At 42.8% G+C, this 15,544-nt stretch overlaps 1 protein-coding gene across 2 annotated transcripts in view; it reads right to left on the bottom strand.

Moving 5' to 3' along the window:
• Window positions 1-15,544, bottom strand: part of PIK3C2G (phosphatidylinositol-4-phosphate 3-kinase catalytic subunit type 2 gamma) — a 2,001,768-nt gene that overhangs the window by 690,213 nt on the left and 1,296,011 nt on the right. For both annotated transcript variants that reach the window (XM_069228485.1, XM_069228486.1), the window contains exon 19: window positions 10,811-10,991. In XM_069228485.1, the coding sequence (XP_069084586.1) occupies window positions 10,811-10,991 (181 nt within the window). The remainder of the gene's footprint in view (window positions 1-10,810; window positions 10,992-15,544) is intronic.

Below are 15,544 nucleotides of genomic sequence, written 5' to 3'. Positions count from 1 at the left end.
TGAACACAACACAAAAAAGCCATTTAAAAAAGTTCCTCTTATTTATATGAATGTCTAATCACAGCCTTTTTTTCATTCAATTACTTTTATGGATCCTTTAAATGATGATGTTGATCTGCCAGCTTACGGGCTATCACACCTTTAAGCCTGCCCTGATAAGGATTTTTTACTTTTCTCAGCTTCTCATTATTATTATGTTGTGCTACAGAATTAGATACCTGTGGTGATTTGGTTTAACACTCTTTTCCAAGCGATTTGTTTAATGATTCATTTGGCAAATCTCCCTCTTTTTTCATTAATTTATTCTAGATATCCTGATTGACCTTTCCATTAAACCCATCGGAGGTAATTCTTCTGATCATGGTGGGTAAGCTAATACAATCCCTTGAGTGTTGCTGTAGTATTGCACTTCCAACAATATTTTTGTCACGTTTTATTTTTGTTCAAGTGACTAAAGATTGCCTTGGTATACATACGTGTTTTGTTGTTTTTGTTTTCGCAGATTACTACAGGTTTGGTGCTAGTATACACAGAATGGCAGTGAGTAAAGATTTCCTTTGCTTCTCCCTTTTTGTATGAAGAGAACTGTATTAATTTACGAGACATTCTGGAGAATGATTTTCTTTCTAGTCCTGACGAAGCGCCATGAGATCCTGTTGGGCAAGTTTAAGGCGTGAAACGTGTTGATTTATCATAGAGGCTGAAGTCACTGTGCTTTACCCTTTTGTTAAGAGTGAGGGATCATTGTTTCCCAGTTACTTTTACTGTGTTTTTATCCTTGATAGGGTCCTTATTTGTCTATTAAATTATTTCATATATTGAGGGGATACCCAAGCCAATTTAAAAAAAAAAAATATTCTCTCCAGCTGTTTCCTCAGTAACCTAATTTTTTGGTACTGGGTTGATAAGAGACATTCATTGGCTTGTGGTCCTATGTAGGACCCCATCAGACATTGCAGTACCAGTCTGCTGTGGAGCAGAGCCTGATTATGATCCATGAGGGCTTGTGCTTCTGAGTATGTGTGCCTAAGAGAAGGGTTGAATCTTTCTCCCTTTGTTTGGAACAGTGCATCTATTGATAGTTACAATGTATATGGGGAGAACGTGCACTGGACCAGTTAATCTCCCAGTCCCCCTTTTTTTCTTCATAAACACTAAAATAAACAAAATTCACCTCTGGTTTCCAGACATGTAAATATTATGCAAATAATAAATCACTGTTTTCCTTTAAATGACAAACGAACAGTAGCCACTGCAGCAGTTAGAGGTTAGTTTGAAAACTTGTGTATTTGGCATTGTTAGCACATCGGTCCTTAATAAGTAAACTTAGGAGGGGAACGCGTATGGGTCGGTGAACCTTTTGACTCGTTTAAGATGTCCTTATCATAGCTCCAATATAGGGAACAACAATCAATACACAATAATCAATAATCATTGGTCAAACCACTAATCAATGGAGTCAGTAATTGTCACACACCATGACTTTCCAGCCATGAATAACCACACCTTTAGTAAAAGTTTAGTAATTTTATTTCCCTTATATCAACAATGCTAAAATCGCGTAGATTAATCTCAAAGTCCTGTCGGAACGCATATGAGAACAAATTTTATTAACCAAAAAGACGCAAGAAACACAACCTAATCAAAACTTGAATCACAATACATTCTAAAGCATCAGTGCAACTCATTAGCAAAGTTAACTTCAATAAGTCTACTAGTCCATAAGGTTCAACAAAGTAGTCTGTCAACCATTTGTCTCTTTAATTATATCAGTAGTCATGTAGATACCCTCAACTAATCCAGATTAGCATCAGCATGTCGGGCTTCATGCAAAACAATTTAGAACATAAATTTAGGAAACATTTAGCTAAGGAAAACTAATAAGACAGCGCAGTTGGTACCTAGAAAGAAAAGGCACAAAAATACAATTCAGTCATTTTGTCATATCTACCTATCCTCGGTGTGGGTCAGCAACCAGAATCAGTCTTTGTCCTCAAGTCATCAATCGAACAGCAACACATCAGGCTCTCAATCAGAGAGTATGAGCCCAATGACAGAATCTCAAATCTCTTCTAAGTCTCTCCTTCTCGACAGCAGTCTGCCTAAAAATCTGAATAAGGACTAATCTGCCTCTGTTCTCCTCTGCCATTTTGTTATACCAAAGTCACCCAAACTATCCCCTAATTCTCAATTGGTCAACTAATCTTACGTTATTACTCTGTCCAATAGTGTTCATATACCAAATCTATGAATTCTAATATTTCGCCCTTTACACAATGTTGATTGGTCTGCCATACGATGTTCTCATCATCCGGCTCGTCAGGTATCGTATTTGTTGCATCTTCCTCTCCAGTCAGTGTCTTCATTGTTCGCATCCTGGGAAAGAAACTCTTGCATATATTACACACATTTTGATACATTACTAGAGACATCATCTCCTGTCCGTCGGTTCCCATAGAAAGCTTTGGTTAAGCATTTTATTAAACCAATTAACATTTCACAGTTAGTTCACTTGGTCAGCATTTTCTATTAAACGCTAAGAAATACAGCTTCTGCATGATGCCTGGCAAACTAAGCCAAGACACTTGCTAAATTAAGGCCTACAATGAATAAACTAGAGCATAATTCATAACCCTTATTATGGCATATAACTACATTAATCTATACATTTTCAATATTTCACACATATCAATCATCAATTAGTACATTTTGTGAACGCTGGTGGCCATTTTCCGAGGTCACAATTTCAAACGTGTGCATTATTTTTCTCTACGTTATCTATTTTCTACAGAATTCACTGTTCAAAATACATAAACACTCATTAATAATTTCTAATTAAGACATCTGCTTCAGCAGCATCCACCTACCTATGCCAAACCATCTCTCTCCTTTTACTCTCATCTTCTCTCTTGTTACCTGTCTGATATTTTTTATGACTGCTGTACCCTCTGTTGGCATCTCCAATGCCGTTAGTGGTGTCTTGGCTGATGGAAATGCCAATACTGAACTATTTGACAGAGAGACGTTGTTTGTTATTATCAGTCAACCCTGCCTTAATTAAATGCCACATTTTTGCAAAAGAGATGTGTTTGGGTATGTATAGCAAGTGTAATACAGTGAAATTACGACATGACTATAGTTAAAATAGGATGCCCTGAATGAGTACAAGTTGTAACAGAATTTTACTAGAAATGTAGTTTTGTATGAAAATACATTTCACTTCCCAAATTAATTAAAAAAACAGACAAGTGAGTTTCTCTGCATGTATGATTTTAATTGTATATCTGACAAAACAGTCATAGGCGAGAATGTCAGAAAAAAGGAACCGTTTCACACCAAAAGGTCCTTCCTTTTTCATATAGTAAGCACACCTAAATTAACCTTTTGTTACCACGGTAGAGTTGGCATTGTTCCAATTGCCGAGAATTAATTCCACCAATACAGTTAAAAGAATGTTTTAATATTTTCAGCCAATTGGAAAATGGATTACTGCAATGTTTCGCTCTGTAGGTTTGAGTGATAGATAATTAACGAGTGCAAATTAGAAGTGGCTACCGTAATCTTACACATTTGTAGCTATAGTTTTCCTGTAATGCATGCACAGCCATGCGTGAAACGTTGCTCGTGTGACTTTTTCCAAGGCCAGCATAAAAGTGATGTTTTGAAACCAGCTCTGTACTTTACAGTTCCCTTACATGATTTATAATCAAAATATAAGGCACGTAGTGAAGGGCCTGATGAAGTGATGAAAATGAGCGCAACTTTGGCTTTAATTAGATGGGTCATAGGATGTGAGCGACTGAACTTTGTTTTTGTGCTTTGCACTATGTTTTGAGTATATTTTACATCCAAGCCTGGGTAAAACTGTTGTCAGTGGACAAAAGGGAGGGCATCTACTTAAACACTGCTATTACAAGAGTAAAGTGAGTAAGTCAAAGTCACCTCAATTTACTTTGTGTGTTCTGTTTTTAAAGTTCTCAGTATTTTACAGTTTGCATTTCTGATGGCCTTAGTTTACACTTTACAATAACTCTATCTGGAAAATGAATTTAGAAAGTGCTGCGAACATAATATATGAAATAAAGTACCTCTTGCTATATATTATAAGCACGTTGCAAGACAACAAGATGTTTCACGCACATGTAAATGAATGAGGTCAAAGGCAGAGTCCTTTTGCTAGTTTATGGACTCCAATGTGACTTGCAAATCCTTAACCTGTAGGAGGAAATTATTCCCTATAATACATGGTACAAAAACTAAATATGTTGACATAAACATCTACTTTCTGCTTGTCACTATACAGCTAGAAAACAAGGCAGAAGAAAAAAAGCCACTGAAAAAAAAGTCGTCAAACAATTGCTTTAATTACGCTCCTTTGCCTTTTCCCTAGGGTGCTGGCACTGGTAGGCATCGTTACATCAGAACTAATTAATTAGGGCCTGATTTAAAGTCTGGCAGAGGGGGTTACTCTCTCACAAACATGATGGATTTCCCATCCGCTGCGTTACGATCTCATAATAGGCCTATGGAGAGCGTGATAGGGCAGACGGGATACTTATTACATTTGTGACAGAATAAACTATCCGCCAAATTCTAAATCAGGCCCTTAGTTAGGGATAAGAATGTAAGTTAACCTCACTTTCCCTCTGGGTGATGGGTGGAATGTTTGAATTAATCTCAGCCACTAATAATTACATTTTGAAAAAGACTGGAAGTTACCCTGGGTGATTGCTAGAATTCCATCCAAAACATTGTTTGTTGCAGTTCACATCCTACAGGTTTGCCCAGACCTGGGACACAAGCTGCACCGTATTGATGAGGCCCAAACAGAATGAAATTAGTTCTGGAGGGGTTTTGTTCAGCAGTTTGGGATGAACTGCTCCCAAGATTAGAAAGGTCATTACTGATCTACGTATGGCAGGTATCTGTGAAGAGAGGGGATCATATTAGATGGGATGCTCAACATGGCTGCTCAGGTGAATGCAGTCACCTCCTCCTGCTTCCACTTGCTACGCATCCTCAAAAACATATTCAGATGGATTCCCGAGACCACAAGACGTACTGTTACTCATGCCCTGATCACCAGCAGACTTGACTACAATAACGCAGTCTATGCCAAAATCCCCAACCGCACCCTCCATCGTCTTCAGACCATCCAGAACACTGCAGCCAGACTAGTCCTGGGCTTCTCCCAGCATACCTACAGATAAACGTACAGATATTGCTACAATATTACTAGAGCGACAGTGATGTGTACTTGTTTCCAAATGTCACCATGGCAAGCATGCTAAAACATTCCTAATCTTAACATTTAGCCCCCTTAACCCACCCTTCCCTTCCACCCAGAGATTCTATTACCAAACTAGTCTCACTGTGGTACTGTGGCTCGTCACCTTGTTGGCTGCCAGTATATACCACAGCATAGAAACTTGGGGTGCCCCATTGGAAGAGTGTGTGCAGAAGAACCATGTGTTGACATAATGGCCATCCAAACATCGCCAGATGAAGGAGGTGGGGGTACGCAGAGTGGCTCCGTATCTAGGGAGGCCTGTCATTGTCCTCTCTGTATTGCTAGAATGTCCAAACTTTGTGCAATAGACTGCTTCCTCATTTCCCATCTCTCCTTTTCATGCAGGGCTTTTCTGTCTGCTTTGGACCAGTGGAGCACAGCTGCTCTTCAGGCCTCTTTCAGAGGGCCCACCTACTTTCAACACATTGCTATACTTCATTTGCCAAGAGGTAGCAGGCGATCTGTGGATCTCATTGTCACTTTGGCCTTGGTCGGTCTGGGGTAAGTGCCCAAGTGGCAGTCCTCTATGTTGGTCAACGGAACCTGACTGTGACCACTGCTATCACAGTCTGTACAGTGTTCCAGTATACTCCAATAACCAGACAGCACCATATGATGTGTTAGAAATCTGCTTATCACAAGCAGACTCGACTACGGCAATGTCCTCTATCCTGGAACCTCAAAGAAAAACCTGAACAAGCTACATCAGTTCCAGAACGCCAATGTCAGACTCGTCCTAGACCTTCCCCACTGAGAACACATCACAGAACACCTGAAGTACCTCCACCTGCTCACTGTCCAGAAGAGGATCAACTTCAAACTCCTCATGCACACCTAAAGAGCCCTCCACGATGACTGACCCAACTACCTCAACAACCGCATCAACTGGTACTCCCCTCCCAGACTCCTCCGCTCATCCCAACAGTCACTCACCAATGTACGCCGAATAAAGAAGTCCTCAGCCGGAGAAAGATCGTTTTCATACCTGGCAGCAAAAAAATAGAACACCTTACCAATGCAACTCAGACAGTCGCCATCGCTGCCTCCATTCAGGAAGGACCTCAAGGCATGGCTCTTTGACTGATCTGGGAGGTCAACCTTCAGCGCCTTGAAACCAAATAGGTGAGTAGTAAGCTATACAAGACCATGATTGATTGACCTTGCAACTCAATGCGGGCATCCTCCACCAAATAGGGGACAGTCTGTTATAGTCAGCTGGCAGCACCTAGAACAAATGCTGACTAAGTTGTATAATAGATTTGCCCTTCCAGCAATGGTGCAAAGTGTGGCCCACCTTCTCAGTCAGGTGTGTTGACTGTAAGAATACTTTGTGGACCACCTCCGTCTCAGCTAGGCAAAGATTCTGTAGCTTTTCCTCAGTTCCCCCATCCCTCTAACGTTCCATGTAGTTAATCAAATATAGTTACTTGCATGGGCTATAGTTTATATTCATAGTAAGCAACATTGGAACCAGGGACTAAACATGCCCGTATATGAATGGACTTCCTGGTTGGTGGTAGCTCCCCTCATACAATGCTGGACAGACTACGGAACAGTGCCTGACTAAAACTGAGAACAACTATTCAAGCAGTGAGGTGCAATGTCACAAGTTCATAATGTGAGGCATTTGCTAGCTATGGGGGTTTGGGTTCTTGCGGTAAGAAGAGGTAGGACTGTCCTTCAGCTCTGAACAGATCAGATGAAGTATTTGGTGTGGAAAAGAATGTCAATGGATCTATCAAGAGCTTGTTTCAGTGAAGGGGGGTTTGTCACCTGAGCATTCCCAGAATGAGGCTTACGCCGACCAGGAGTTTTGAAGATGCAGCGAGGGAGGGGGGAGCGTTCCCCACCACCATCCCAAGCCAACCATGGAATACTCGGTCTGTTACTTATACCAGTTCACCTGCTGTCATTGAGGTCACCACCAAGAGGGCTGCAGTAGCATTGCTGCACTCCAAGGCAATAGGCGGGCACTCAAGCTCTCTGAATCTGGAAATGTCATTCTGTTACGAAGTGTTGCCGGTGCTGCGATCACCAAATTTTGAATTTCATTCATAGGCTGTAAAGGTGCCCCCCTAGGGATATGCTCTCTCCCATTCAACCTATGAGAGCAAAGAGCGGGGCCCGGGTCACGCTGGTCATGGAGACAACCATGGGATGCGTTTCTAGGTCCGTGATCTAGGCAAGACCAGGTTTCATCTGGGGAGGTAAAGAAGTGAGTCTTCTGATCCACCATAATCTTTAGCTTCACTGAGAAGAGAAGTGCATATGTGACCTCCAGCTCCATTCAGATGCCCCTTGACAGAGAGAAATGAGACTCTTGACACTGGGCTGCCAACATGAAATCATTACCCTGGTATTGTTCACCTTAATAGGGCACCCGGTACATGCATGGCAGACCATACAAGCTCAGTCCTGATAATTCAGTATTCTTGCGATGATTGGTCTAGGCAGGGCCACAGGTAGGGGGCCCTAGCGGGAACCCTGTATGCTTGCTCCATTGTGATTGTCTGAGACAGATCTTGAGCGTCCACCCTGGAACAAGCCCATATTTCAATAGATTATTTGACATTGGGGCCTTCGGCTGTCTCTGGTAGGCCAACAATTCAGAGACTGTTTTATCTCGACCTCCCCTTAGCATCCTGCACAAGGTCCTCAAGAATCTTAATGCTGTCGGTGAGGCTGTACAAGTTGTTGCTGAGGTCTTTTTTCATCTGAGGGTTTATTTCCTGGAGTGTTGTTTCCAACTCTATTGGTTAATTTCTTCCCAAGACCAGTAGAGGGTTTGACTCCTTTATTCTTCCCCATCCTGGCGTATGTAGGGATCTCCACCCTGGTTACTGTTCAATCATCGTGCCGGCCAGTGCTTAATTTCTCAATAAAAAGGTATTGTGCCCAAACGCTACTCTTAAACACGTGGGTGCTGCAATTAAATGTGTCAACACAGAATACAGAGGCAGTGTAATCCTGAAGTCATTTCGGGCCTCATCAATCCATTTACAGGTACTCTCTGACCCTTCAGCTCACTCTTGCAGATTTCAGCTTTTTCCCATTGTGACGCTTTTTTGTTTTTCTCTTCCTCCGTCTTTCCCATGTGTGTCTTTTTCTCGCAGTAAATGCTTGATGCAGAAAAATAAGCACCCGTCCTCAAAAATAAGTGCCGGTGCTCTGCACCAGAAACAACAAGCACAAACTACACTCGTGCCTGCCCGCCCGTCCCTCAGAAAAGGGGCAATGCAGCCCCCCCCTGGGGTGACCCCCCTGCAGCCACAATATGGAGTTTTAACCATACAGTCTATGGAGGGTTGATGCACCTCTCCAACAGCGTCCTGTCAGCCTGCCAGGCCTCCAAGGCATGGGATCCAATAGTCCCCAGAGTGGCATGAGCAGCCACTACCTGCGCTTGGTCCACAGGCCCTCTCAAGGGTGTGTTCTGGGGGAGGTAGAGTAGCTCCTCCACCTGTTCCAGTCAAGTTGAGTCCCGAAGGACCACGGATTCGCCACGGACATACAGGTCCAGGAGTCACCTTATGGGGTAAAGTCCTTCCCAAAGCTGGGGCTTCCAGCGTCCCCCCATGTCTTGTCCAGTACACAGTTCAGACTGCTGCACCACACACAAGTCCACTGGGCCCGACAGAGGCCCGCCAGATGCCCAGACCCTGTTGGCCTACGTTTTTGGGTGTGGCTCGAGCAGCCATCACCAACATCCGGGACATGGGCCTCCTATACTCCCAATGGCTTACATGGTTCAGCCCCTTTTTCCCCCACGACTCGGGGACAGACACCTCACAGCCGGCCTGGGTCAAGATCCAAGATTTGTTTGCCTCCTTTCAGCCCTGCAGAGCCCGCATCCTAGCCCATGGATCAGGACAATGACCAGGCATACAGGAGTCAACTCCCTTGGCAGGACAGGCTGCACCTCGACTGTTCTATGGCTCGTCTTGGTGCCCCTGTGGGATCTGTAGCATCCTGCCAAGATTTACGCCAGAGCTCAGCTAAGTTCCATCTACCAAGCAGGGTGGCTAGCCAGACCCCCCGGTTCAGAGAGCTTATTACGTCTTCTCTTTTCTGCAGAACATTTTTTTCATAATGGAACACAAGTATGCTCTGCCTAGTTTGGTTCTAGGAAAGTTTTGAAAGTGTTTTGAAAGTGTTTGACACCACCTTTTATGGTGCCTTCACTCACCCCTGCTGTTTGTTCTTTTTCTCTTATGTGATACTAAATCCTGAAAGCACAGTGTTGCATATCCACTCTACAAATAATCCAGTTAATATAAAGATCTGCGTCACTTTAAAGTGTAGTAACATTTCTGTTGAAGACCCTCCAATTTAAATTTACATTTTAGTGCAATTTAAGTTGATGCTGCTTCGTGTTAAAAACCTTAGATACCTCGCTGACTGCATATTTAAACATCTACCTAAGGCTCACCTGTTGTCAATGCAACATTGCAGGTCATTCATTAGACAGAAGCCCAGTTAGTGGTACTAGACAATAAAGGTGTGCTGATAAATATTAGATTTGACTAAAGTAAGAGACATTGAGCTTGTGGTATAGCAGATTTTGGGAGTCTACTTTATGCCTCTGGCTGGGAGTGATGTAAGAAAATGTATGCAATGAACGCAGGACTCTGGTAATGAAGAGGTTTGTGTACAATATACAGGGTATTAAGCTTCATCTGTTCCTGCACACAATACTGGTACAGAAAATGGCAGCCATGATACAATTCGATAATCTAAAAGGATGCGTGAAAAGGGAAGATTGGGAGCTTTTTCGTGTGTAATCGGCTAGTAGGTCCATTACGATGGAAGCACAGTGGACATTACTGCTGCTGATTGGATCAAAGAAATGTTGGTTGGTTTTCTCGACAGGTGAAGATGCCCTGCAGACGTCTGAGGCAGTAGAAGACATCTTTGATGTCAAAATCTTGAAAGGAAAAGGCAAATTCAAAGAATAAATACCAACACGCTTACGCAGCAGGTGAGGCACATGAAGGCAGGCTGGTGCGAAAGGAAGGATGCCTCGAGCCTCCTGACCTGACGCCACACTGTCAGTTTTGGATGCACAAAAGCACCGCCTGTCTGAGGCATCCAGCTCTGGACGGACTTCAGGCAAGCAGTGACTTGATAATGTTTCCCATGTCTACTTTAATCCGGAGACGGATCTGTGTTTTGTCGATATGTATTTACGGAAGCAGACACCACGATAGTCGAAAGCAGAACAACGCTGAAACAAACTGGTCTCAGCAAACCAGGACTTAATGTTCTCAAATGAAATCCTGTATAATGATAAAAGTGATTGCTGCTGATGAAAAAAAGTGAGTGTTGCTGACAGTTTCTTCCTCATCTTGGTGATTAATACTGCAGTTTAGTCATTAAGTTTATAGGCGAATTTAAGTTCCCATTAATCGGAATACCGCATTTTTCTGCTATGTGACTAAAGTCAGTTTGACTGCACATACAATCCTTAATAATCAATGGCAATAAAATTACGCTGGCATAACAAACTGAAAATGAACAGACCTGTCTCTTTGAATCATGGGCAGCCTTGACTTTTTCAGCAGTGTCTTCCAGAATTTTGAGAATTTTTTTCTCTTTAGAAAACTCGTCATTTAGTGCTTTTCCAACACAGAACTGTAGAGCCACCAATAGCTGTTGGTACCAGCTTCTGTAATGGACTTCATTTAGCGCATCCGTTAGCAGCCTGGGGAAAAAAAGGATATATTGTTCTAATGCATGTCCCAGCATTATTTCATTTTTCAGGGTAAACTAACATCACCAAACATACATTCCTCCTCTGCGTACATCAAATTAAACCTAGATTGATATGCATGCACACTGATTTTCTAATCACATTCTGTGGCTATGACAGCGTGTATAACGGAAAGCACAGTTGTGCACTGTTTTCAGCTCTGGCAGCTTTTCCGTGTCCAGTTACAGTATAGAGCCGGTGCCTCCAGTGGCTATTTTTTTTTTTATTGGGCGCCAGGTTACAATATTTTTGTTACAAGTGGGGCACACAAGTGAGTCAAGCCGGCAAGTCCTCCATACCCCCAGGAAAGTTTAGTAATTCTCCCCTGAAAAAAACATTTAAATAATGGGGCCCAATTGAAGTTTTTGTTTCCAGCCCTATGTGTCAGCAAATGTGCAACCGGTCGTAGGTTGTATTTAGATGCATTTCTGAAGATGCTTTATGACTTCTCAGGAATGCGCATGCATTACCCAGCGCACTGAGCCAGCAAGCACCTGCTTTCACTTTCAAGTGAAAGCAGGTGCACATATATTTTTCATACAATTCTTTTCCACTCTCTTGTAGTTTAGAAGCAAATTCACAGGCGGCTGGTGTTAAAGGGCATGAGGGGTGTCGCCTGATATCAAGGAGGAGGGGAAAATGAACCAAAGAGCAGCTCTACTTAAAAGCTAATAGGTGCGCTGGGATGCAGGGCTTTTTCATTTTTTTATTTTTGTGAGTTGAAGAATGAGCCTCTTGCTGCCGATGTGCCGAGTGAGAGTGATTCTCGCCCTGAAGGCATACACCGAGGTAGTGACATCACTGAGGTAGGAGTGACCGGTTTTATCAGCGAGTCATATTCTTGATTTAGGACCTTTACAGCTGTCACAGGTCAGCAGAGCTCCATTCACCTAGTGGAGAAGGACGGGGCACACCCAGGGGGACACTGTAAAAGTGGGTTCCTACCCTGGAAACACAGGCTCTGTCTCCTCCACTGCTTGTGTGGCTTTCATTGACTGATGAGACCTGTGGGCGGAGTCCAGCAGCTTCCACTTTTGACTTTCATGATCCCAAGGACAAGGAGTACCGCAGTGCACGTGTCATGTGGCAGAGCTGCTCCTCGTCGCCCGTTGGCTGGCCCGATTGACCAGTAAGTGCTCTTGTAAACGGATTTACCGTTTCAAACTAAGTAATCTAGCAGCTAACTCAGCATGTTAATTGCTGTTTAAATGTTGCAATCACAGCTACAAGTTAAGGGACAAGTGCAAGTCTCCCTTATTTTCTTTTTATTAGATTGGGATGTGCTGCAGGCTGAAGTGTGATTTTAATGACTGAAAAACAGCGTGCCACTGTTTTCCTAATAATCCACATAATGTGGTTATGGAAGTGTGTATAGCAGAAAGCATAGTTGTGCACTGTTTTTCAGAGATAAATGGGAGCTCTCAAAACAGCTCGAACTAAGAAGGCAGACATTTGTTTTTAATTCCAGATAGATGCTAGCTCCTGCTCAAGCCCGAGGACTCTCCTCTGGCAGGCAGCTCCATGCCCTACTTGCTCTGTGTACTTTGACACAATAAGATTATGCACCACCAATTTTGAATTTCACCAGCCGACCTCTGGTAGAAATGTTTTTAATACTTTATTTTGCAATTTTCATCTTTAACAAAGGGATATATCAGAAGATCATGAGAGTAATTACAGAATCTTAAAATAATTTTACAAAGAACCTGTCAGGGGCATCAATCTGGAGACAATTCATAACCAGCACATCCCCCAGATCTCTCATAATACATCCTATCCATCATTGATCCTGGTACAAAACAACATGCAGCAATTGTATAATGGTAAAATTGGCTTATGGTGTGTGGCCTATGAGGTAATCCCGCAAAGGTGACCATGTGTCTCATAGATGTGAGGGTCATGGTGTGAGTTTGCTATTGTACAAAATCAGGTTATTGTTTGGGGGGAAAGAGGGAGCACAATCCTTCTCAGGATGAACCACAAAAATCATCAAATTAACCTGCGGTTAGTCCTCTGGTAGCTTGGCAGTGAACAGTCAGGTTTAACTTAGAAGCAATGCGTAAAGTATTTAATGGTATTCAAGTGAAAACACAACACAAGAAAATTGCCAAACCAATTTACAAAAATAGAGAAAATGTAATATATAAAATGAGAACAAAATGACAAAAATCCAATCAGTAGAACTGGTTATATTGAATTTCATCTGGCCTCAATCAGCAGAACAATCCGCTGAAAAACAAGGCAGGCCTCTAGTCACAGGGACGTCCTCTGGAAAACAAGGCAAGCCTTAAGTAGCAAGGCAGTCCTCTGTAGAACAGGGCATTTCTTCTTTCTGTAATATCCACAGGTCTAAGTGGTTACTGAAGAGTGGCTCAGGAGGTCCAATATTTATTTATGGTGCTGTGTTTGAAGTGGAGGAATCTTCTAGGCTGATTATGGAAAGTTCTTCCCTATCCTGTGTGTTGGACTGGTTGCTGGAAACCAACCCAAGCAATATCAATCAGGTATAAGTCAATAAGGACACTCAATAAGGAGCAACACCCATCTAGCGCATCTAGCTTATACAATATGACTTTAATAAAACACTAGCACAAGGCCACAAACACATAAATTGGCAATGAAAGCTAAACAGTAGCAGAACTGTTACATATATATGTATAGTGCAATGCTAGAACTACAATAGCATAAGAAAGGAACAAACTTGAATCACCTGCAATGCAGTAAATCAAAAGCACAATAATAATTCTGTAAATCAAGATAGCGCAGGAGAATCTGACACTTCACCTCTGGATAACTTAACTTTAGCAGCTAGCACCGGGAACTCGCTCTGACTTCTGGCCCTCATTTGCTCCTGTAATGATGCAAGAGGGGCAGTGGCTGTGGGCACAAAGGCAAAACTGCATAAGACCATCTGTGAGCTCCCGAGGCATCTGCACCCCTTCTTTTTATATACGAACAGCTGCCATGCACATCATCATGTTCTTTACTCACACAAGTGGTTCTTGTGATGTTGTCAGTGTTGTCACTATCCCGTGATCCTCCTGACTCTTACTCGCCTCTTGCTCACACTGATACCAATCAATCATCCTTTCAGATCATTTGGGGTCAGTACAACTTCACCTGTATTTCTCCTCTAATCCACATGCCTCAGCCTGGGGCATGTGGCAATGCATCTAGTTAAGTCTATTAGGAGTGGCAAAAACAAGCATCACAAGATCATCTGCTATCTCAGAATGGTGCATGGGTATTTCTCATCAATACTGCCGAAGCTGATTAACCCTTTCTCATCACAATGTCTTCTGCACACTATTCCCTATATACTGCACACCTGCAAGGATCCAGGAAGTCCAGTGTGGCCCTAGGCTAGTGTCAGGTTCCATTGTGTGTGTGCTGAAGGCAACACTTTGAAATGTAAGAGAGGCAGGGAACAGCTCCACCCCCAGCAATCCAGGCAGGATGGCCCTCACCCAGCTCCTAGTGTTCACATTCTTAATTTAACAGGTCGAGGAAGTTGTAAACTGCTAGAAAGCGTTGGAGACGTTTGGGTAAGGAAATCCCAACTTTCTAAAAGTGGCATTTGCAAAATCGTAATTCATAATCCAAATTTATCATTAAATTCTAGCCTGTCTGGCAGTCAAAATGAACCCTACCCATCAGGGAACCTAAATGCCCCAAAAATGATTTTTTGAGGTGGATATTCTGTAAATGGTAGAGCAACTTGTAAAGGATGACCATTCTCATTAGCACCACTTACTATGCTATTGGATAGTTTATTCCACCTCTCCACCATCCCAGCTATGTTTGACACAGTTTTTCTGTAATTTTCCCTCATGAGTATGTAAATATCCCAGTGGTGCTGAATGACTAAGTAGCACACCAGGTCTATCTACCACTTCAAAGATGCTGTACAGTCAGAGCCTTGGTGATTCTAATAGTAGCATCAGGATTCATGTCAGAGATACACCAAGAAGCTGAAGTGATGTATCAGTTCTGAGATGTGGCAAGGTAGTGAGACGAGGATCTGCAGTGTCACTGAGGATACCATCGCCAGGGTCTGCGTTGCAAAGTCTGGCTTTGAGGATGGGGTGTGCATGCGAGACGATGCATCAGTTACAAGGAGCTGAGAGGCTGCAATGCAGAGTCCGGTGTCATCGCTGAGGCTGGTGTCTATGAGGGATGCAAGGGCCTGTGCTGAGAACGCATTGCGTTTGTTATTCTATGGGAGAGGTGGGCCTTGCAGCAGTGAAAAACAACTTTAAGAGTTTTTCACTACCAAGACATGTGAGACTTACAAGGACATGTCCTACTTATTAAATGAATTGCACTATGACCTGTCCAGAGCCTATTCGAGGGGTGACATATGTATTAAAAAAATAAGGTTTGGGCTGGCAAAAGACAAAATGGCAGGTTAAATGGCAGATTAAAACTGCACACACACACACAGTTTGCAATGGTAGATCTGAGACATGTTTAAAGTTAATTCATTTCAGGCCCTGGGCACACGC

Source organism: Pleurodeles waltl, chromosome 4_1, assembly GCF_031143425.1.
Source record: "Pleurodeles waltl isolate 20211129_DDA chromosome 4_1, aPleWal1.hap1.20221129, whole genome shotgun sequence".
NCBI lineage: Eukaryota > Metazoa > Chordata > Amphibia > Caudata > Salamandridae > Pleurodeles > Pleurodeles waltl.
Note: the sequence above shows the minus strand (reverse complement) of the source record. Positions and strands in the feature narration are given on the sequence as shown.